Below are 24,131 nucleotides of genomic sequence, written 5' to 3' on the forward strand. Positions count from 1 at the left end.
GAATTACTGTTGAATAGTTCTATAGAGTTTTTTTTCTTAATAGATACATGTAAGTATTTTAGTATTTTGTTATCTGACTGCAATAATAACGGCTGTAGGAGCAAACATTTTTGCATAAAAAGCAAGCCAATCGTATACACTGCCGACAACATTCTGAGTAACATGCATGTACTCTATTGAAGTATTATGTTAGTGCAATAAAGTTGATGTCTTACAATCATGTACTTGCTGTATATGAATCATGCAATGGTGATGATATAAAACATTTATGACTTCATCAATTTGATATGTATTTTGTTATACTTTAAATAAAAACAAAGAATCATGTTGACATGTTTTATATATTGTAAAAATTAATCAGCAAACGCTTCTTCAAGACATACCACATTACATAAAGTCCTTTGTTATATTTCTTGAAATATTAAACCTCCAAAAACGAGTAAAATATGTATCGTTACAACGAACTGCACTATGGTTTGTTGGCTTGCGATGGCTTAAGTCCATTCAAATTTCGAATTAATGTTGGTTATTGAAATAGTTTAAAAAATTGTTTGGTTGAATATTGCAGGTAAAAATCATTCTTCACGAAAATAACATAGAAAATGTACCCGATTATGATAGACAAATTTTGTAGAAGATGTATTGTGAAACATATTTATCAATTTTAATCAGTTCCTTTTTTTTGTTTTTTGTACAACTGAAAACCTATTACAATTGTATAATCGCTTGTTACTCTCGTCGTAATCGTAGACTACCCGTTTTCTTGATATATTTTGAATATAATGAAAATGAAACTGGTGAATATGTCAAGTAGACCACAACCCGTCAAGGATGAAAATGTCAATTAGTTAGTCCACAAATGCTAAAAATGTATGTGAGACCAACCGTCAATTACTGGCAGGGACAGCAGGGGAACTTTATTTGTGCAAACAGTTATCGTGCTGACGATGATAAATTTACTATGACTTGACTAGTAAGAATTTAGATGCGTGGAAACACGGCAGGATGTGATATTCAGTATCTATACGTACAGTATGTAATCATGCTGTCTCAATTAAAATTTGCAATATAATAATGGCAACTGTACTAATATATCTTCTGTACATACATGACAATGAATACCTCTCTTAACAATGTGCACTTAGCAGTATATTGTGGGTGAAGTCTTCATTTCAACCTGCACATTAATGAATTATATAGCATTTATATATGATGTGCATTAAATCAAAGGGATGTTTACAAACTGCCTATCATTTAGCATAAACCTGTATTTAATTACAAGTCTATGTGATCATTTGTATTTAAACAGTAATATTTTTTTCAATGGTGTCTTTGGTCGTGAATATAACGGTGAATAACTTTAATTAATAAAATATCCAACTTTTGTCTCAATCGTTATAAAGTTATCATAACAGTAAACATAAACAACAATTTAATCTCAGCAATACTTAAATCGCTGATTGCAGTGATTGTTAATTTCAATACAACAATTATGTCAACAATATCTTGCATGTGTATTTGCATTCCTTTAGCTGCCAGTTGAGTCAATTTATATCTATATTTAATTATTCAAATTAAATGCAGCATGTAAATATACCTTTACAGAAACAAATGTTTTTTGAATGTCAAAATCATGCATCAAAGTATATGATCTAACAATGCTGAATTATATAGTTTGTTGAGAAGAATTTTGGTATTTCGCCACAGGAGGCTAAATTGCCCGACCCTACCAACCTCTCCCTATTTCCAGTGGCAATCAAAATTTGTCGACCCGATTGTCCTTGTGTCCCATCCCTTTTTCATTTCATTATTATATGTTCATTTTATCATCAATCTCATATTGATCGTCTGAATATAGCTGAAATATTGCTGCTCGGACGTTAAACCCCAACAAACAAACAAACAAAATCACTTGTAATAGTTAAACATGAATATATTTTGGATGATATATTGTACCTTTTAAGGTATATACCATGTACCATATGTTCAATTGTGTCTGCTTGACCTTTAGGTTACAGACCACCAATTCAACCAATGAGCATTTGGAACGTACACAAACATAGTCCTACGCAGAAATTACCCCTGTTCCTCATAGTGCTGTGAAAAAAGTTTTCATCTTATTTAAAAAATTTAAACAGTTTCTGAAAGGAAAAACATTTCCATATATTTTATATGTGCATTTTGCTTCTTCTGATGTAAAGCCTAATCTCCATAATGATTTTTAAATATACCCCTATCTTGTGTAAACACTTGGATTTCCCATGCTATTTATAGACCCTTCACTTCCGGTGACCAGTACTGCACTGCAAGTCTGCTAACCCCACATGCCAATCTGAGGATTGTGAGCTGACATATGTAGAATCATGCTGATATATAGTCGTCTGCAGGTTAAAGTTAATGTAAAGTCCAGAGAAGCCATTGAATATTGTGAAATTAGCATAGAAGCCTATGGGAAGTGGAATTAGTGGTTTCTAGCCTTTATATCCTATCTCCCTGAATTACATTCTTTTCATTTCAGCTAAACTATTGTTTCCCTTGATTATTCCTGAACTCAAACTGTATGGCAGCCGATTAAGAAATTGAAACACGTCATTGTTTGCCTTCCCATATATGTACATATGTGTTAATAGACTGTCGGAAAGGAAAATTAAAAGAATTCTATACATTTAAGGGCGAATTTCGTTTGCTTATCAGTTCCCGCTACAGTTTAAATATGTTTACACATGAAAAAGTCTTTATGGAAGTTATGCAATTTGTATTATTCGATGTCCATAGATTATTTTACTTTAAAAGACATATCTCGATACGTTTTAAAGAATGTATTTTTATCAGTTTGCTGAGATATTTAATGTCGCAGATTTTGTCATATGCGTTTTTGAATGTGAAGAAAAATATATTCAAAACAAATTTAACGATATAAGAATTTTCTAGTACTTTTTCCATATTTTTAACATTGACATTTTGGCAGTTTTTGACCTATGAAAATCTGAAAACACTGAGACCCTCTTCGTTAAAAAAAAATAATTAACCATCTGTCTAATCTGTTGCTTTCTCTGTTTTGAATGTATTCCTAGTTTTCATTATATGCATATGAAAGTAGAAATTTTGAAATTGGTCAATGAATAAGCAAAAACTTGAAGAAATGAAAGACAATCAAACGCAAAACCAAGAATGACCACATACACACACTGAGGGTTATCAGAGAAAAGAAATTCGAGAGACACAGACAATAAAATAAAAAATCAAAATTTCATATGCACAAAGCAAAACAATTTAATTTAAAAAAATAATGTCGTCAACACGATTATAATAAAGTCATTTTTGTAACTTTTGTTTCTAATGTTACATTTCACAAATAGCGTGAGAGACATTGAAAATAGTTATCAAATAGACACGGTTGGACATTAAGAATGACAATGAAAACGAAGTTGTTCGTATCTGTAACTTACCTTCTTTGTTCTATTACACAGATTTAATTGCTTCAACCTATTATTTATCAAATAGACCAACGTTTGTTTACGTACTGAGACTATGAAATGTTTTTTGCAGAACTGTGGGAATATTGTACCTTTGTAACTAGTATAAACTTATCACGGTGCGGAATTGTAACGGACTTTTCGAGATTTTGTTTTCGTTTCCAAACTAACGGTGATCATTTACGGACTTTTAGTGATAAGTTTAAACGAGAGCATAGAATGCACGTGCGTGTTTTCTCTTCTCCAAAACAATATGCCAAACGTTTCTCCTTTGAAATCTATTATATCACGGAGTGAAGAAAACATTTTTTTATCGGCACATAGTAATTACTTTTAACCTCAATAAGAAACATTGCTGAAAGTGAATGAAAACTTTAGTCGAAAACATGCCTGTTTTTTTCTTAAATGGCGTGAAAGTGGGAGTTCAGTGGTTTTGCCATTGTTAGCATACAAATAGAGACTACTGAGTTTTATTATATTTTCAGTGTATAATAAGCCATTTTCCTATAAAATGTGTTGAATTGGCACCGGACCGTCTAGACTGCCATTGTGAGGTAAGATAGGTTTTCCGCCTGTGACTTCCGGGAAAAAAATGGCCGTCATCTTGCAATGTAAGCACGGCAAAGCAACATAACAAACGCTGTACATTTTTTAATCGCCGATCTACGGTCGTGGTATTGAGGTTGCCAATCGTGGCAAAACGCCCTGAGTTCGGGATTATGGAATTTGTTTGCGTAAGGTCAGTCATTTTTGAGAAATTTCAAAATATGATGTCGCCGGTTGCAGGTGGCCCAGAGTATAGTGAAGTTTTTCTGTGTGACGTAGTCTAGATTAGCAAATCCGATGAGAAAAAAAAATTGAAAAAAAATTACAACCAATCAATAAACTGTCCGAATACATAGCTCGGTTGTTCATTTTACAACACTCAGCGCTCATGGCTCATCGTTCAAAATCATTGTTTAAATGTATTATTATATACATCCTGTCAAAACATGAAATCTAGTTTTGTTTACAGTCCTTGAACCTTCTAGCGCAATATTGTGACGGATCGATGGACGCTGACGGATCGATAACCGACGACCGGTGACTTTTCTGATCGCAGTTTTTGTTACTATCTGTTTTAAATTAAAGAAATGTGAAATAAAAGTATAAATTGATGGTTAAATATGTTTCATTATGTAAATATGTGTAAAATTGACAAATTGTACTTTTTGAAAGTGCTTTTAATTAACATTTAGGTCTCAAATCATTGTATAAATTGTATAATTTTAGCATTAAATAGATGACTGTGTTACAAATATTACGGTATTTTTTAAAATACCATTTGTAGGGCAATTTGTTTTCCCAATTACGTTTTCAATTTACTTCATTCTCTTAAATCAATGAGGAAAATGTAGACTTTATAAATATTAGTATTATAGTACTGAGTATTTAAGTCCAAATTAAACAAAAATGCGTATATTGTGCAAAATGTGTGAGTGCGAGCACTACAATTTTATAAGATAAAAAAATTATTGTTGGAAATGTTGAAAATTGTCAATATAAGTACACAGTATCATACTGGTGACTGTGACACATATATGTCGGTGCAAGTTCTTTAAAACTTCACATATTTTTGGAAACTGCTTGAATGAAAACAAAATTCCATACGGGTATTTTAGTTTTATATCATTTTTATTTTTTTTAATAATATTTATGACACATGAATAAATTGTACTGAATGCAAATATAAGAATCAGACTGGTAACAGGGACACATACATGTATATTTCAAATAAAATTTTAAACTTGACATACCTTTTAAAATGTATGAGTACGATCACTTTTAATCCCCACAAGGGTCTTAAACTGTTAAATTAAATGCTATTTTGTACCAATATAACTATCATGTGGATGACTGTGACAAATATAATTCAGTAAAAAATCTTTTAAAATGTTCCAATTCTGCAAAATGTATACTTGCAAACACTTCTATTTTGTAAAAGAATCCAAAATTATTTTATAAAATGTGAAAATTGTAAATATTTGTATCTTACAAGTAAATGTGACAAATCAGTTTCAGTCCAATCCCCTGAAAATCAGGGGCGAAGCGCCTGGTACAGCAGGTTATATGGCTAGGGTCGTACTAATATTTTTTTGTTTGGTAATGCATGCGGTACATGAATTAAAAACAAAATATCATGTTAGTATAAAACAAGTTCAAACATAGAAAAGCTTCATTGTCGCCTAACTAATCGAAATTTGGATGCTTTGCATCTTTTTGCTGAATCGTGTACATGTATGTTATTCTGTCAGAATTTACTAGCAAATGACTGTCGTAAAATATCAGAAACTGTTCTAATCTGCGTAATTGGTAAAATGATTTAACGTCTATGTTGGATTATTTAATGCCGTTCTCAAATACTTCAAACAGAATAGTTCTATCTCGAACAGTTTCCGACAGAAAAGTAACACGACCCATGACAAGCTGTGCCACGGGTCAAGACAATTTCTGACAGTTTAGAACTTAATTGAGGAGAGTTTAGTGATAGCAACTGTTCCTTCCCGTCATAACAACAGAATTTTGAAAAATAGAAAACAAAATTATTCAGTTCCCTAAACTGATATTCTTGATGGAAATTTGTATACGTCGTATTTGAAGAAACTAAGACGCATTTGTGTTTGTTTTGTTTTTTGTTTATCATTCTTATCATTATTATTATTAATAATTTGTTGGCGTGAGTCTGTGGTAAGTAGTTAAATATTTTATATTTTAACCACTTGGTAATTCCGTCTACAAAAAAAGGTAAATTATTGTTACCGGTAAAATTGTTGTATCGTTTCTTTTGTTGACTAGTAAATACATATAAAAGAAGAGAAATTCTACCATGAAAAAAAATACGGAGGTTGCGTATTTCGGAAATGACATATGCATTTATTACTTATAAGTCAGTGGTCTTGAGGCGCCCTGCGTATCTTCAATTGTGGTCAGTTCTTATCCGCTTTCAAATATCTAATTATGATAAAAATGCAAAGCTGTATCAAATTTGAATGGTGTGTCCATACCAACACAAAATCTTGCTGTTGGGCTTTATATAAGTAAACTATTATCCTGTTATTACACGTATGCTTGACCAGGGTTTGACCTTTTTGGTCGTATTTATTGTCAGTCCATGTAAGAATAAGGCAGTAGGTGAAACATGGTATGAACAAATCCATTATTCTGATAGTGTAAATTGACTATTTGCACGATCAGAATCAAGGAAAACAGACAGGACTTTCCATATCATGCTGGACCTTTGAGTTACAATTTCATTAAAATGCACTGCAAATCAACATTTAAAGGACAGATTACTCTGTTAATTACTCCGTTGAAAGCCTCATTTTTCTAACATTCTATTGAAAAATTGTTGAGCAAAGCCAGTGATGCAGAGATTAAATAATGGTCTTTTTTTAAATAGAGAACGCATCCCTAAGTGATATTACATTGTCAGATCGGTGGGGTTTTGACAGGCATGATTTTCACCCATTTTGCCTGATTCTTACAAACACTTGCACTTAAACATTGTCTCGATAAATATTCAATTAACATATATTATAACACACCATAGTAACTGTTTTTTTGTTTTAATTGAAGTTATTAAAGTTATTTTTTTCATTTTATTAAGGTGTTGAATACGATGTTCAGTACGATGTTAAAGTGCCTTGAGTTTATTTGGAAAAACGCAACAACGACAAACAGTATAATCCTGCAAAAAAAAATCATTGATAGGCTAACAAATCTCAAAACAACAAATAAGAAAATCATATAATGGTATCATGATGTGGTCTAGGTGGTTTTATGTAGAAACTTGGTTCATGTGAGCTATTGTCATCACTTGCCTGTTTCAGTACACAGTGCACTTTAAATTTGCAAAACACTCATTTGCAAATCTTGCGCCGCTTTTTATTTAGTCAACTCGGTCATGTGGGTAAGCAATGTGTCAGGCTTTACATGGGATTTCATAAAATGTTTATCTTTTGCTGATATGTCTTTAAATAATAAAGTTATTGCAATTTCAAATTCATGGAATTTTTTTATCCCATGGGAATTTGCAATATCCCAAGGGGTTTTCACAAAATCCCATGGGATAAATTTTGCTCCCATGGGATTTGTTTTTGTCCCATGGGATTTTTTTCTCCCATGGGATTTTTTTTCTCCATGGGATATATTCTGTCCCATTGGATTTTTTTTCTCCCATGGGATTTTTTGATGCTGAAGAACAATAATATACATAATTTTGAATTAAATAAGTAGTACAGCAGTACATGATTTTTATAGGCTAGGATGTGTTTACAGTTTTTTCGATGTATCCAAACATTTGTTAACTTTCTTTAAAATGCAATAATTTTAATTCTTTCAAAAGTTGGTCCCAACAATAAGAATTCAAGGGCATTCATAAAAAAATGCCAGTTTGTTTTAAAAGTTTATTTGTACATGCTCACATGAAATAATCTTCATGCAATTAATAAAAACTGCACCATAAAGCCGTTCCAAATCATTTAACTGTTTTCTGTTCTACTACTAATTCGAAAAAAGGCATGTTATCAATGCTATAACAATGACAATTGCAAAGTATATACTGTTGCTTTGGGAACAAATTCTGAACGTGGATTTTAGTTCGATATGCCAATGATTAAGAATGGCCATCAAGTGATGCAATACAAATACAACTTGAAGTATGTTTGCAATGCAGATAAACATCTCTATTTGAAAAGCAATTAAAATATCAATACATATACATATCACTATACATTGATTACTTACAAAATATACATATTGATATTCCAATATATTTAAGATGTAATGTTGAGTAATTGACTTAAAAACATAAATCTTTCATCGAAGTGATTATCAATTTCAAAGAGTGATTCCTGAGATATTTTCAATAATGTCAAATATTTACAAAGGAAGATACATGTAATATACAAATGTAAAAAACTGTACAAAGATATTTTGTTTAATATGAAAAACTGTTGTTTTGGATTGCTGTCTTAACATGAAATACAATTTTAAAACTATTATAATGTTTTTCAACGGATATCATATTTACTTTCAGTAATATATGAACATATGGCAAACTAAATTGACAAATAGTTCCACTAGATGAATTTCACAGTGTGTGAATGAACAACTGACTTCCTGTCTGTGTAAGCCACTAACACATAATTCATAAGAAATTAATAACAATCTATTTTAAACAACTTGTCATCAAATTAAAGTGAAACCTGTGTTTACTCGCCCATTATGTATTGAGAGATGAGATGAGTTTGATGTTAGAATACTTAGCTCACTAATTTAAACCAGAAGCTGGCAAAACTATGACTCCATATTTTGTTTAATTTGAATTGTATCAGAAAAATCCTGAAAAATACTGAAATACTTGTATGGAGAAAAGGGAAAGTTTGATTTACACACCTTTTAGGTTAATGGGGTTGGCTGTAGACAGGTATCACTATACTTGTATATTAGTCTTAAAGTAACAATAAATTGCATAATACAAAAGTTTTATTTATAGATTGAGTCATTCAACAAAGGTACATGTCTAAATTTGCTGACAATACACAGTGGAGGATTTATTGTTCATTTAACGTCCTCTCTTCTTGCTGATTTTGATGGTGGACACTTTCCGACATTTCTTCATGTGTCTCTCGATGACATCCAATGCATCTGGATCCATAGTGGAAGTCCTCTTTTGAGGAATCTAAATGAAAATAATAAGAAATCGATGTAAAAATAGAAACCCAAATAGAGGTCAACCAAAGAACCCTAGAACAATTAAAAATTTTAAAACTGACAAAAAATTTCCAATAGATTCAGAATAACTTTTTGTGCAACTTTATAAAACTAGAGACTAAAAAAAGAAATGCCTCCTGAACTCCTCTTCAACTGCTTTTCAACCATTAGGAAAATTATGTCATGCTTGTAAAACGACATCATCAATATTAAGAAAAGCTTAAATAAAAGAAATTTTTAATAGCTGAGCTTTAAAAGTTTCACTGATGTGCCAGCTCTGGAGAAAAACATTGTTTTCATTAATCTTCTAAAATTATCATACATGAAATAAAGTGAATTAACATTAACATGTGTTAAAGTGTATGTCAAGTTATATCAAACCTTGAATTTTTGGAAGAGGTCTACTCTTGGAATAGTTGGTATTGCCACTTCTCCTTCAAAAGGTTTGAGGTAGTTGACCCACCAGGTGTGGCTTTCTGGAGAGACTCTGCCAGTACTCTTCCATTTCATCAATTCATTTGACATCTTCTTCAGTGTTATGTTAAATTCTTCTCTTCCCTCTGACCAAACTGCTGGAGGTAAAATATCTGGTACCATAAAAGTGATATCGAACTGTCTTGGTATTTCTCTGGACAGCGGCCAGTTCTTGTATTTCAAAAAAAATTCTGTCGTTTGATTTCTTTAAGACAAACATATGCTTGTCCATAATGTCTTTAAAATAAAAAGTCTTCCATGTCAGAGAGGGCCCGGAAATCATACACAGAGTACAAATGAGTTACATTTGGTGTTGGCTCTACTGAAGTTTTTATAATATCTTGTAGGTCAGTCAGAGTAACTGCAGACTGTTGGTTGCATTTGACTGATATTCTGCTAAAGAATTGATCAACATCTTCATGGGTGTGGCCTACCATCAAGAAGCTGAATTTTATCTGTAAATTAAAATACAACCTTTAGATCTCATAATTTTATATCTGAAAGAAATGCAGCTCTATAACATGTTATAATATAGTTTATTGTCAAAAGTACCTATCACTAAAACCTGAAAACTGTTTGACAGATTGCAGTCAGGTTTAGCATTCATATCAAATAAACTATCATCAGAGATAAGTAACACTCATCTCACATGATCACAATTATTCAGAATTTCAACAGACCGTGATTACTAGGGCATATGCCTGAATCAGAAATGGGAATGTAATGTAGTGACACTAATGTACCGGTACATTTCAGTATACACTTAATATCATTGACCAAGATCAAGATGTTCATGTTCAATTGACCTGATCTGTAAACTTAACATTGAAATTTTTTTTAGAATATTTTGTAGTCAATAGACTGTATCTGGTGCTAATGCAACTGCATACAAAATGTGATTGACATATCACACATGGTTCGTATTTTATCAAAAACTTAACATCAACATCTTAACATAGATGCATACAACAGAAAAGCTATATCCACCTTTCTCCTTTCACGAATTTTGTTGCTCTATGTTATTTATCTAAAGGTAAAGTTAGACCTAATTCAAAGTAAGAAACATCATTTCCTTTCCTTTCCTGTTGCTGTAATTATAAATGGTTAATTATTAATTACCTTTCTAACAATATCTGCCTTGACTAGCATAGCCAAGAACATCAAGACAAAGTTGTTCTTGTTGTCTTTACCAGCATTGTCTGCTTGAACGTACAGTGTAGGTGGTAGACCTCCATCATTGGCCTACAACAAACAGAGAAAATTTGTAAGCTTAAAATTACATGAATAATGGCCTTTTCTCAACAGAAATTGTATTTATCTGCTACTTTCATTTTTTTTCTAAACTATAAAACAAGATTTTGTTCCTCACAAATCATTTAAAAATATTACAAATAACTAGAACAAAATCAATTCTACAAACAGATAACTGTGAATGTATTACCAAGAAAAGAAATTTTACACATGGTACAGCCTACCAATATAAATCGATATGCAAAATATCAAATAGTACCAGTAAATGCTGATGATATTTTCCTGATACATTCATGAAAGCAGTTGATATGTAACCAAGCAAAAATAAAATGTTGTACACGATAGAGAGTTACAACCTATCAAGCTGAACATGCAGCATGTGTTGATAACAGTGTTGAATGATCTACTATTCTATAATTTGTGTTTGTCAGTGGGCAGTATGATATTTATCATTTGTAATTTTCTGTTTCATAGAACTTCAGTTGAATTTCATTAAAGACTAATGGTACAATTTATGCAGTTAATAGGCAAATACATATTACAGTTAATTTGTTACCAGAAACCAATTACTGACAAAATTGCTATGTTTTGTTGTCAATTACCTTAGCTATATCATCAAGGCATGCCATCATGCAATTCAAGGTAAGATTGCAGTTGGGGGAAAACTGGTCAGTCCATGTAAATGCATAAGTCTTTTTCAAGTTGTGACTGAGAACCCCTGTTACATGGTGGTGTAGCGTTGTAAGTTTGTTGTCATTCTACAAGAAAAAAAACATGTAAAAGCTTATCTCATTCCACTTAAACATTTCATTGGAGCATGAATATCATATTAACTCAGAAGCACAATAGGAGGCAGTGCAACACTACTTAAATCACAAGGGTTCTGTACAAAAGATAAGCACAGATAATGAAAGTTTTAGAAACCAAAGTTCGAAGTTTTAAGCAGACATTTTGTAAGCCTATAAGACTAAGTTTAAAAACATATGTATATGATTTAATTCATGCATGTAATAGCTGTATGAATTTTCATGGATTTGATGATAAACACAAGTTTAATGGGTTTTAACCTATCTTTAAACAAGACAATCAATTGGTTTGTATGAAGCAACATTCAGACAGTAGCATCAAATAAATGTGTAGTTAATACAAATCATGCTGTTTCAAAACAAAAGAAAGAATTGTTTTTCATTGCAAAGGACTTAACTAACCTTTGATGCAAATGGAAATCTTGGTATTGCAGTTTTTGATTGGTCCATATTATCAATGATGAAAGAGGCATAGTTGTCCGGACTTGCAAGGGCTTTGCTCTTGTGCTTGTAGTATTTCTCTCTTGAAACTCTGAATAATAATCAACACAAAATATAAAAATGCATGACTGGATTGATCGAAAACTGTATCTAAAAGTTATTCAAAATGTAAACTAGAAAGACTGTGAGCAAACCTCACTGATAGAACTCCCACCCACTTTCCATCCCAGTAACCATGTAGTCAAAATATATACAGTCACCAAACAGGAAGTTATGCTCAGTCAGAAATTAAGTCAAAATATCAAAGGGTTGTGTTAAGTATATTTGCAGAAAAACTGGAAGGTTGTGGTCAGACAGACATACCCCATGAATACTATAAACCTCCCACAAATTGAAAGCTACAATAGAGATGGAGGCAAATTTATTTGTGAAAAAAAGATTATGATACTTTTGGACAGTACTAATTGCACCAATGGCAATACAGTTGAAACTTAGTGTTCACTTTGTACTTAAAATCCATTGTTTAATTAACATGTTTTATCATATTGATAGCAGTGTTTTATCAATTGTTCCCAATGTAATAAATTTCGATAATTCACATGGTGAAATAAATTCGGTAATTTCACTCTCTGGATTTCTCCCCCCAACGTCACTCCGCCAATGACAGAATTTAAAATTTATGTTGAAAATAACATGATAAACCAAAATATATTCACTTGTGCCAAGAACACTTGAGGATTTAATTTGTGCATGAACAAGTTCACAATAAAAAAATCAAGAAAACTTGATTTGTTGATTTGTCAAATATAGATATACCTCTGAAGAGCAAGATGAGCTTTTCTTTTCAGCTCTAAGTTCTTCGCTTCTTCTGGAGTGAGTTTCATTTGAATTGCTGAAATGATTATTAATGCAAGGCCTTCAAAAGTCTTCAGGTAAAAAAGTTGTCAGGCGACTCCTTGTAAGAGTTATTGCCCTTGAAAGATGAAAAATTACCTTTTTAGGTTTTTTTTTGCAGCTTTCAGCCAATATCTTGAAAACTATAATAGAAAGAAAGTTTCAATTGCTGAAATGATCCTTATGATAAGTCCTACGAAAGTCTACTTGTGTCAAAATTGTCACAACATTTTAGCCTACAACAGTACTTAAGCCAAAAAGGCCATTAAATATTTAGGGTAATCACAAACAAATAGGGTAGGTATGGTAACATGAATTAAACATATTTTTTTTTTGGTCTTATTTATAATCGATTTCACAATGATGACAATATGCATGGAAATTGAAAACATTGATTGTGTTTGCTTGTGTAAGTGTGTGTTTGTATTTTTTAAAATACTTATTTTGTTTTCCAGGTATGTTTGCTCATTGGTGCCTACCAAGCTATTGACAAGAGATTTCTGCAACTTGAAGGTGTTACTTCCAGAAGAAGATTTTGTAATCTCTTTAAGAAGCTACAGACAAAGTATTCACCAATCATAGAGCTGTATGAATCAGGTAAATCAAATTGACTTAAAGATAAAAGAAAGAAATAAGATATGAAAAGATAGCATGCAATTTTAAATAATACATTTATGTTACATACATGCACAGGGGCTTAAGTACACAAGTTACATTAAGAAAACTGTTTTTTAGTGTATGGCCATGAATAGTTAAATGTAAAAAAAATTGATGTAATCTATGGCAATTATAAGTATCTAACTCATAAACTTAAGCCCCTGTGCATGGCTTTGACAGTTTTAATTGCTCGTCTTAAAACGTACTTCACACACATATAATATAACAGAATGATTCATGGTAATATAAAGCAGATAACAGGAATAATTGCCGACATATATATTTGTATATAATGAGCATTTGTATCAATACAGTATATATATGTATATGATTTTTATTTCAGATGAAGACATGATGGAAGTCATTGAAGTAGAAAGAAGAAAGTCAGCCAAAGGAAGAACTTTCAAAGAAGAAATACAGGTACTATAATTTATGTTAATTTTATAACAACAGGGGTACAATTCATCTTGTTTGTAAGTGAAACGTATTACAGAACTTGTGGGACAATATTTTCCTACAAAATTGATTAAAAAAACAACTTTTTGTGCACTTTAAATCAGCACTTTTTATTTATACCAGTGCATTTTTTAATTTTTAAATCCATGATTAAGCCATTCATTACCATTTTGTCATAAGAGAATCCATTCTGTTAAATTGGTGATAGAAAGGATTGAAGACTCTGGGGAAAGACCATAGAAAAACAAGATTTTTTTAGGGTAATTTGTAATTATAGTGTTTGTATGCATCATATATATATAAATTAAAAAATGAATTACAGTTAACTGTGGATACTTGTCAAGAACGTTTTTATTGTAGACTACAGTATCCTTGAACTTGTGTAGTAAACATATTTACAATGACTTAAAGTAGTTTTATGGAACTGAAGTAGGTTAAGAAAATAACGTAATGCCAACATTGGCAGAGGCACACAAAAACTTGAACCTGTCAATAAGTTTACCTTCTCTGTATGCAGGTGAACCCCTTCTGATGGAAACCAGTATCGAACTTTGGTCCAGCCAACACTTAAAGGATTGAACATATTTTTTGAACGTTTTTATATTTATTTATTTTAATTATAGTTGATGAGGGACCTCCACCAAGATGCAAGAGATCCAGAGAAGCTGCTTGACTTCCTTGATTCCTCACAGAAGAATTGGCGAAAAGACTGCTCAGACCTGTTTGGGTTTAGTGATTTAGTAAGTTCATAAGTTATGTATTGTTAAATGAAAAGAAAAAAAATGATTCATTATGAAAAATATTTTATTTAAAAATACAAATCAAAAGTCTGGAATGAAAGGCATCCTTCAGCTCTACAATCCATTTTAGTGAATTTTATTTTTTCATTATAGTTTATTTATATACATGAACTGCATCCTTTGCATTTTAAATATAGGTAAGCACAGACAAAAGTTTACAGTTATTGTCAGAGAAAATAATGAAGAAAAATGATATCTGAATATATATTACACAAAAAGTATATGTAGTTGAATTATATGTTACTCTTAACTTGTTCAAAGAGGAAATCTTCTAACGAGCAAAATAAGTTACTTAATATAGGTATAATAGCCTCCATTTTTGGCTATCTTTCATTATTGTTTACACTCTATAGAGAAATCTCCTTTTTGTAGGCGACTTTTGGTGGTAATTTTAGAGAGCAGATTTACTGTTCCTGTCTTCCAGCATGCTGCTGGGAAGAGCTTAAGTTAGTCTTCCGGGCCAAAGATAACAGCACCTTGCTTGCAAATAATGTTTTCAAGGAGGTGAAAGCTGGGCTCTTCAGACATTTTGTTGGTGTACGGGATGAGCCCAGAATACACAGACTCCTAAGCCAGCTCAGTTGTGGGCTTGTTTCAGTAGAGGATTTCCGCCAGAATGCAAAGAAACTAAAGGTATGATCTTATTATATAAATACTTACTTGGAGGTAAATATCTTTTAAAAAATACTGTGCTTTTTCCGAATGGCAATTTGTTTCCTTTATTTTTGATAAATCATACTGGAAATACCTAATAAAATGTATTTCTTTGTGACTGTATGATATTTTAGGAGACATGTAAGGGATTACCGAAACTAAAAATTATTTGATGATCCAATGACTAGTATAGTTCTTCAGTATGCATAATATTTTTTTATATATATTTTAGGAACAAAAGACCTGTTCAATGGAACATCTTGCAGTAAGTAATTATAGTGCTTATAGTCAATTAAAATATATTTATAATTTGTTCTATGCTAATATTAAATTCATAATGAGACTGTTGGGTTTCATAATAAATAATTGCTAGCTGGATGGAAAAAATCTTTTCATAATTTAACAATCTATCATGGGTAGTTGGGTGGCCAGGTGACAGCCAAGACTTGTCTATGTGATAACTAACAGACTTTAACAAGATATTTTCAATTTCATATTGAAATTTTGATATATAAGAGAAGTTTGATTTCATTTCCATAATATTTATTATCATTTATGAGTCATGAAGTATTTTTAGTGAAAAATTGGACTTTTGGAAGGATCTGGCTTGCTGTAAAGTTGAAAGCCTCTCATTTATGTATGCATGGATGTTTACATGTAAACTGTTAGACCTACCCATTGTCTTTCCATTTTTACATAAAATATTGATATGTATTACTCAGTTAGTCAATGTTATATTGATATATTGGTGTACTTGAATTATAGCTTGTTTAATGAAGTGATGCTTATTATTTACATTTTGTAGGAAGAAAATTCTAGACTGAAAACAGAAAATAACAGGTTAAGAAGAGAAGTGAATGAGCTGAAGAGAAAGCTGAAAGAAATTGTTAGTGTGTGAATTTATGTTTGTATTATTTAAGGTTTTTGTCGTTTTAAGATTTTTTACGGGGGGGGTGAGGAAATGAAAAAGGTTTTTATAATATTTAATGATATTTATTTAATTTCACTAGGTAGGGACATTCAACAGTTTACTACATTTTAAGCTGAAAAAAATAAGATTAGCTTTTTACATCCTTTGTTTATGTATGAAGATCATTTGAATATATGTACTTGAATCTTTATGAATTTTTCTGTTTTTTTTTACACCTTTATAATTTTTCTATACATGGGAGCACACATTTTCTTGAATTCAACAAGTACAGTTCAAATGATATAAAATAGTCGTTAATATACATGTATTTTTAATTTAGAAAAATATTATATGGGATTTTAGATTGATACACTTAGATTTGCACCTGTTTCTTCTATCATGTTTAATGTGTGGACAAACATTCATATGGATGAACTGGATAAAAAGAGGAATAACAGGCCATTTAAGCTTAATACAAGTCAAAGATATGGAGTCTCCTTATTTTTAATCATTATCAAATGTTCATTCAAATGTTACAAAACATCACTGTACCAATGCCAAAACTTTTGTATATGTTTTTTTATATATATATAGGATGTGTTTGAGTTCGAAGACAACCCCGAGGAAGACATTAGGTAGGTTCTGAATAAATTATAGTGTTATAATAAAAATGTAGCATTTTTTTGTGATATAGCTGTGACATGATACGTGCAAGTCAGGGTTAAAGATATATTATACTGTCATTCATGAATGTGCTGGTCTACAGCACATGGTTAATTTGACTTTTGTCTATGAACCATAATGTAATGCTTTAAAAAAAATTCAGAGCATATTGTCCATCAGAATATAATATGTCTAACTCAATCTGTGTATGTTCAATTTTAATATACAGTCACAATATATATATATATATATATATATTCAGTGCAACAGTTTGACGCTCACAAAGCATCATCGAAATAAACAAATTAAGTATGACACGGCTATATATATATGACCAGTGCTTTAATGACGAAATGAAAAATCAAGGTATATTTGCATATTTTTTCGCAAAATCTCCTTTTGACAATACATATGAATGTCGTTTTGTTTGCCAGCTGTTTCCACTAAAACAAACAATGTTTTAACACATAAACGCTTGAAAAATTTCAGTATACAGTGGTGGATTCAGAGGAGGGTTCAAACGGTTATTTACTCCCTTTTGTTAGAGAATTGCTAAGCCAGCATTCCACAGTATTGTAGAACTGCCTAATTTTTGTCTTGTAATCTGATGCTTTGTAACATTTATCACTTTAAAAAAATGTCAAGCATCTGTAAATCTATATATCTAGAAATAGCTCTAGCCAAGGCCTTCAGGATGCAGTAAAAATTTTCTGGAAAAAAATTACCCACAGCATATAGGGTTACCATAGAAACCATGCAAAAATATGCGAAAATTTGCAAAAAAGTTCATAAAATCAGGTTTAAAAATATCAAATTTCCCGCAAAATATCTGCAATTTTTATTTCATCTCCTGAAATGGTTCAAACTTTTTCCTTCGAAAACCCCTTCCTCATATAGGCATCGCCGGTTAGATTTTGAGCTATTTCACTTTGTAATCCACTTATTAAATTTAGCATGGTGAAAAATTGACTTACTTTCACTGTCACAATGAAGTCAAATTGTCATTGAAAAAAAAGCCCCTTCAACATTGAAAATATATAAAACATTGCAAAATACTTTTAAAAGTCCCCTTTTTCAGTAAATGTTTTATCAACAATAGATTCTTCATTTTTAATCACTATACCAACCACCGGCTTCCATTTATGTCATTTTTTATCCCCAGCCAAAAGTGGAAAACTAAACTAAACTGTGGAGTGCTGGCTAATATTCCGAAAATTTAGGATCAATGTGGGGATATAATATCGTGTGAACCCCCACTTTTAACTGTGTGGGTCTGGGTATCATACATTTGTGTATGCCATATTTACTTCCTGTTCCAAGCATCAAAGTACATCGGACAACCTACTTTCTTCATCTGTCAGCTGCGAGAATAAACCTTCCTCTTGGCGGACTACAATGACAGACTGAAAGCGCTTGTTGATTCTTTTTAGTTTTCCGTTGTGAAATCATGTGAAAAAAAAAATATCAGCTAAAAAGAAACGGTTCGGAATGTGACGTCATATGCAAAAAAAAAACAGTTATTGGCCAATCAGAATGATATATTCTGGTTATCTGGCTCATGATTACCCTACATGGGGTTACCTTTTTACAGAAGAACTGGAATATACTATTCAGATTGTTCAAAGTAAAGCGTCTACTGACAAACTTTCTCTATAAATTCTTCTGTTGCATGTGCTTTATTGTAACAATGCTTAACTTATTGTTTGATTTCCCAACTGAATGAAAAAGCATTCACGTGGTGCATATCATTACAAATTATCAGATAAATATAATCTAACATACATGATTCTTTTGTACTGGCTGTTTGTTATTTTGAAGCAGTCCGTTTTTCTTGCTGTCTTCTTTTTTCCATAACTCCTGCAAAGTTCATCTCATTAACATAACACTGGCTATTTTTTTATATTTAAACTATGTGTACATGTAATTAAGAGGGCAACTTCAGATTTTATAAACATGACATTTGCAGTACTGTCACACAGTATTGTTTTAGAAGTCCGAATACTATGAATAAGAAAAAAAAACTACCAAACAATTTGAAATTCGTCTTTAAATCGCTATAACAAAGCACTAGTTAGCATTAAATAAGGACTTAAAAGCTTCATTTCAAAGTAAAATGTGTAAAATGAGCAGTAAAAATTGTGAAAAGCATCCTAGATAATGTACTAAAATTTATGTTAAAGTACACTTTTGGTAATAACTAATATTGTCTTTTCCACGGACAACAATCAGTTGGTAAGTTAGCATTGATTGGCCATAGGTGTGTTAATATTTTACCTTTCCACCTCTGTTTTAAAGGTATTCCAATCTTTAGTAGATAATGTATTCTGCAAAATTTTCAGTTGAATATCTTCAGCTAAGAGACAAAACTCCTTCAGATGAGTTTTCTTCAATGATCCTGTTGGTGAATTCTTAATATGAGATTGCTCAAATGCCAAGGCTAGCTGCACAAAGCTTTCCCATACCATTTCATTTGACTTGGCTATTTTCATAACAACATTATAACGACTGTGGAGTTGTTTACGTTCCTTTTCTATTCCTAATTTATGGCACAATACGTCTTTCCATTTGTTTATCTCATCGATAGTCATAGCTTCTAGTGTATTTTCAGTATTCATAATGGCCTCTTTTCTGAACAATTTTGCTAAATGGAGAAAAGAACGACCGTTTGTTTCGTTGTTTTCAGATCCGGATTGAGGTTCCATGATCTCGGGAGGCAACGAAAATAATCTGCAAGTAACCTCATCATTGCTACTCTTGAAGTCTTCAAGAACCTGTTTCAAGAGGAGACATGTATATGTTGCACTCAAAGTTTCATGTTTTCTGGTCTGCTGTGGCTGAAGAAGCTTTCTTAATATACAGAACAGACAGTTATCTATTGAAACAGTGTGACACATGATTTCTTTTTTATGATACTTTTTTAGGGATATGGAATGTTTTTCATTCAATGTTCGCAGACAAATAGCATTTGCAGGCGCTACGGAGTTACACATTTGAACTTTTATAACCTTTCTTTTAAAAAAAATAATAGATATAAAGTAAAATACAACTAAATTGACGTTTAATATCAAAGAATAGAAAAAAAACAAAATTAGTTATTGATAACATACGAACTTTGCAATTGTAAACATGGTAATATAAAGTAGAGGAAAGTTGATTGATGCGTATTTACCGTTTAAATTAAAACATAAAGCTGAACTTATGAATAATACACGTGTACACGTATATTAAGTTATCACATACAACATTATAAAAAGGAATTCAAGGTCATAATATCTGATAATCGATTTTAAGGCAGACTGCATGTTTCTGTGACTTTTCTTAATAATTCGTTAGACCACTGCTGTTACATCAACCTTTTTTTGTTGTCATTTCGTAGTAAATCTTCCAAAACATACTAATCATTGTTTTGTTTTCGAAAATAAATAAGTTGCATGAGTTTGAACTTCAAAATCTGAATTCAATTGGTTTTCAAAATTGAATAGCTACAAAAGTCATCCCCTGTATTTACATGTTACTAAGTATATAAAGTAAATAATTAAACAAATACAATACACGTTAATTAAGTTTCTTTGCGTCATATTAGTTACCGTGATCGGTAAAGTGTCATATTACTAAACGTTATCGGTAAAACACAAAACATGTAGTTAGAGTAAAATTTGCCGCACAGTCGAATAATGTATTGTGACGTCAAGACACGATATTTTTTTAGTAAATTGTTGAATGTGTGCAGGATATAAAAGTATGTTATTTCTGTAAATGGCGTACATCACTTTTCTCGTTGTACCATGTCTTTACTCTAGTCATATACCGAACTCAAAAGTTCGAAACTATATTATAATCGGTGTCTTAATTCAGAGATTCAACACCTTTATTATTGGAGAAAAAAAAGTACATTTTATCTTTACTAAATGCTACATTTAATCATTCGAACGTCATATCTCTTAAATGTTCCTTTATTTACTACACAAACTACATGTACACACTGCAAGGTTAACATTGTCGAAATGAATATTAATTACGATTGTCTATCCTGTATACACCATTATTTCAACAATATTGAAAACATGTGAAGATCAAAGGGAAAAGAATTTTAATTTAAAGTGTCTAATATCTTGATGAGTGACAGATAATGCTAGAAAGTGGTTAGAAAACTCATTCACCTAGATTTACACAATTATTGGTCGGAAAGTGTTTCGACCTTACAGATATTTTCTTCTTTGCATTATTGTGAATGGAGGTTCAATCATATAAAAAGAATAGAATTGTTTTAAGTATCGTCTAAATCAACGTACAGGATCACTGAGTCAAATAAATACAAAATGTCGAGAACGCATAGGGCTATTGTATAATAATATGCTTTATATACTGAAATAACTTGTGAGGGCGAAAAGCGTACGTGATAATTAAATTGCAACCTTATTTTGATTCCAATATCTAGGAATAAAATATAGAAAATCAAAATCACTACATGTAGAAAACAAAAAAAAACAACTATGGGCTGAAGACACGCTCTATATCGGAAATTTGAGGTTTTACAGTCAAAAACTAACAAAGGCATTCATATGTTGAAATATTTTTCACAAATAAATTGTATGTAATCACCTTGTAGTACCGCTAACATTTTTATAAATTCCATCTTGGAATTTATCCGGGGTCCAAATACATTCCCCTCCAACAGCGTTCGTAATGGACACATTTTGTACATCCTTGTAAAAAAGTAACCTGAAATAGACTTATAAATATTTTTATTTCTGATCATCTAATCTGAAGAAAAGACATTCGCATGCATAGAAAACTACATGTTTTAGTGCCAAGGCTACATCAGTTTTCAAAGACCCCGATGTAGCAAAAACATTGTCTACTATACATGACAAGTATGTTGTCGTACCAGCAGACAAAGCCCAAAACAACATTGTTTTTGTCTGCAAAACGTTTTATATCCAATGTTTATTATCAGAGGTAGACGTAGAAAATAATAGCAGTGATACGACCTATACTGCTACCACTCTCTCCAAAGAAGAGATTGTGGAAAACCATAAATCTGTGCTATCCTCTTTTGATCTCTCTACCAAGGACGATAATTGTGATTTACCGTCTATGTACTTGATTCCTAAACTTCACAAGAATCCATACAAACAACGTTTCCTAGCTACATCTGCAAAATGTACCACGAAACCTCTTTCAACACTTTTAACTTCTATACTCACAACTGTCAAAGAGGGTCTGCAGTCCTACCACAACACTTGTTACTCCCGTAGTGGTATTAATTCAATGTGGATCCTGAAAAATTCGAAAGATCTTTTGGAGACAATCAGTTCAAGACTATTATTTGAATATAATAGCATTAAAACCCATGATTTTTCAACACTGTATACTTCTATTCCCCATACTCAGTTAAAATCCCGACTTAAAAACATTATACATTGTTGTTATTCCAAAAAAAGATGGTACACCTAGATACAAATATATAGTTCTTGGTAGAGATTCCTCATACTTTGTAAGAAATAATTCCAAATCATCTTCCAAATATACAGAGGAAGATGTTTACAAAATGCTGGAATTTTTAATCGACAACATATTTGTCCAGTGTGGTGGACGTGTTTTCCAAAAAAAATGGTTTGCATTCCAAACGGAACAAATTGTGCTCTTTTACTAGCTGACCTATTTCTTCACTCTTATGAGGTTGACTTTATAGCTGATTTGCTCAGAAAGAAAAAATATCGTTTGGCAAGATCCTTCAATCTCAGTTTCCGCTATATAGATGACGTACTATCTTTAAACAATCATAATTTCGGGGATTTGATACATCGCATCTACCCAAAATAACTTTAGATAAAGGATACTACAGACACTGTGAAGTCAGCCTCATATCTTGACCTACAATTAGAAATCAATGGTAAGGGAAAACAATTGACCAAACTTTACGACAAACGTGATGACGTTTCATTCAGAATTGTAAACTGTGGCAACATCCCCTCGGCTCCTGCGTATGGAGTGTTCATATCACAACTCATACGTTATTCCAGAGCTAGCCGAAACTACGCAGACTTTTTGTATCGCGCTAGAACTCTAACAAATAGGCTTCTGGAACATGGTTATGTTGCTACAAGACTGAAGTCATCACTTCAGAAGTTTTATGGTCGTCATCATGAACCCGTGGATCGTTATGATGTATCCATCAGCACCATGAAAACTGATTTATTCAACGGGTCATACTTGTCATACTTCACCTTTCCTCATTTGTCTACCCCGGACTTGACTTTTTATGAGCAACTCGGTGGGTGTTTCTAGAAAAGCAGAAGACGCTTACCCTACCGGTGCACCTAGTCCATGCTCCCAGTTTTTAGTGGAGTCCGAGTTGCTCATTTACTTTTGTTACTTTGTATGTATGATTTTAGTTACTTTATGTTCTTTGTTGTGTATGTCTGTTTTCCATGTTTGGTCTTTGTCCCTGGATTACATTCTTTTGATTACCGCTATAACCTTGGTTCCCTTGATTACTCTTAAACGAATTTGAAACATCTGTTTATATCGTAATTCCGATTCACAGAATTTCCTAAAAAGTTTAATATTGTGTGAACAAACGTTTGCCTAGTGTTACTTAAAATAGCAGGGAATGGTTTATATTCACTCGAAATCGTATCTATATTATACAAATAGTGCCGGTAGCATAATTTCGTACACCCGAATACCACGCGAATTACATATACATCTACCACCCGAAGTATTATATATATAAATTAATATGTAAATTAAAGAAGTTATTTCGAAAATTCTCGTGTATCAATGATTTTAGTAATTACCATTTTAAATGCGGTAATTTAGAAGCGAACATGAAAGTTTGTAAAAGGTTTTCTTGACAAACATTTCAAATATTTCCTAAATCGCAATAGTT

General features: G+C 31.7%; 1 protein-coding gene and 1 pseudogene across 3 annotated transcripts; one reads left to right on the forward strand and one right to left on the reverse strand.

Moving 5' to 3' along the window:
• Window positions 1-8,637: 8,637 nt before the first annotated feature.
• On the reverse strand, window positions 8,638-13,124 carry LOC148605297 (uncharacterized; annotated as a pseudogene). The gene is made up of 6 exons (XR_015915960.1): window positions 13,019-13,124; window positions 12,164-12,293; window positions 11,558-11,713; window positions 10,824-10,946; window positions 9,612-10,159; window positions 8,638-9,198 (listed from the first exon to the last, which is right to left on the reverse strand). The product of XR_015915960.1 is annotated as an uncharacterized LOC148605297 (transcript).
• LOC148605298 (uncharacterized) lies at window positions 11,115-20,053 on the forward strand. 2 transcript variants are annotated; one of them, XM_088549141.1, is made up of 9 exons: window positions 11,115-11,597; window positions 13,552-13,693; window positions 14,097-14,173; window positions 14,833-14,949; window positions 15,382-15,642; window positions 15,896-15,928; window positions 16,469-16,549; window positions 17,168-17,208; window positions 19,920-20,053. In XM_088549141.1, exons 1-9 carry the CDS (start codon window positions 11,586-11,588, stop codon window positions 19,960-19,962), a joined length of 807 nt encoding a protein of 268 aa, XP_088405267.1. In that variant the 5' UTR covers window positions 11,115-11,585; the 3' UTR covers window positions 19,963-20,053. The 2 variants fall into 2 exon arrangements, with proteins under 2 accessions (XP_088405267.1, XP_088405269.1); XM_088549143.1 differs by lacking the exons at window positions 11,115-11,597; window positions 13,552-13,693 and adding an exon at window positions 13,861-13,993.
• The last annotated feature ends 4,078 nt before the right edge of the window (window positions 20,054-24,131 follow it).

This window comes from Perna viridis, chromosome 10, assembly GCF_037379345.1.
Source record: "Perna viridis isolate PV_CMFRI_1.1 ecotype Kerala chromosome 10, ASM3737934v1, whole genome shotgun sequence".
Classification (NCBI taxonomy): Eukaryota; Metazoa; Mollusca; class Bivalvia; order Mytilida; family Mytilidae; genus Perna; species Perna viridis.

Excerpts from the sequence above, each read along its gene's own strand:
- LOC148605298 (XM_088549141.1), top strand. Across the intron at positions 13,694-14,096 it reads CATAGAGCTGTATGAATCAG|ATGAAGACATGATGGAAGTC; the intron begins GTAAATCAAATT and ends TTTTTATTTCAG. Across the intron at positions 14,174-14,832 it reads CTTTCAAAGAAGAAATACAG|TTGATGAGGGACCTCCACCA; the intron begins GTACTATAATTT and ends TTTTAATTATAG.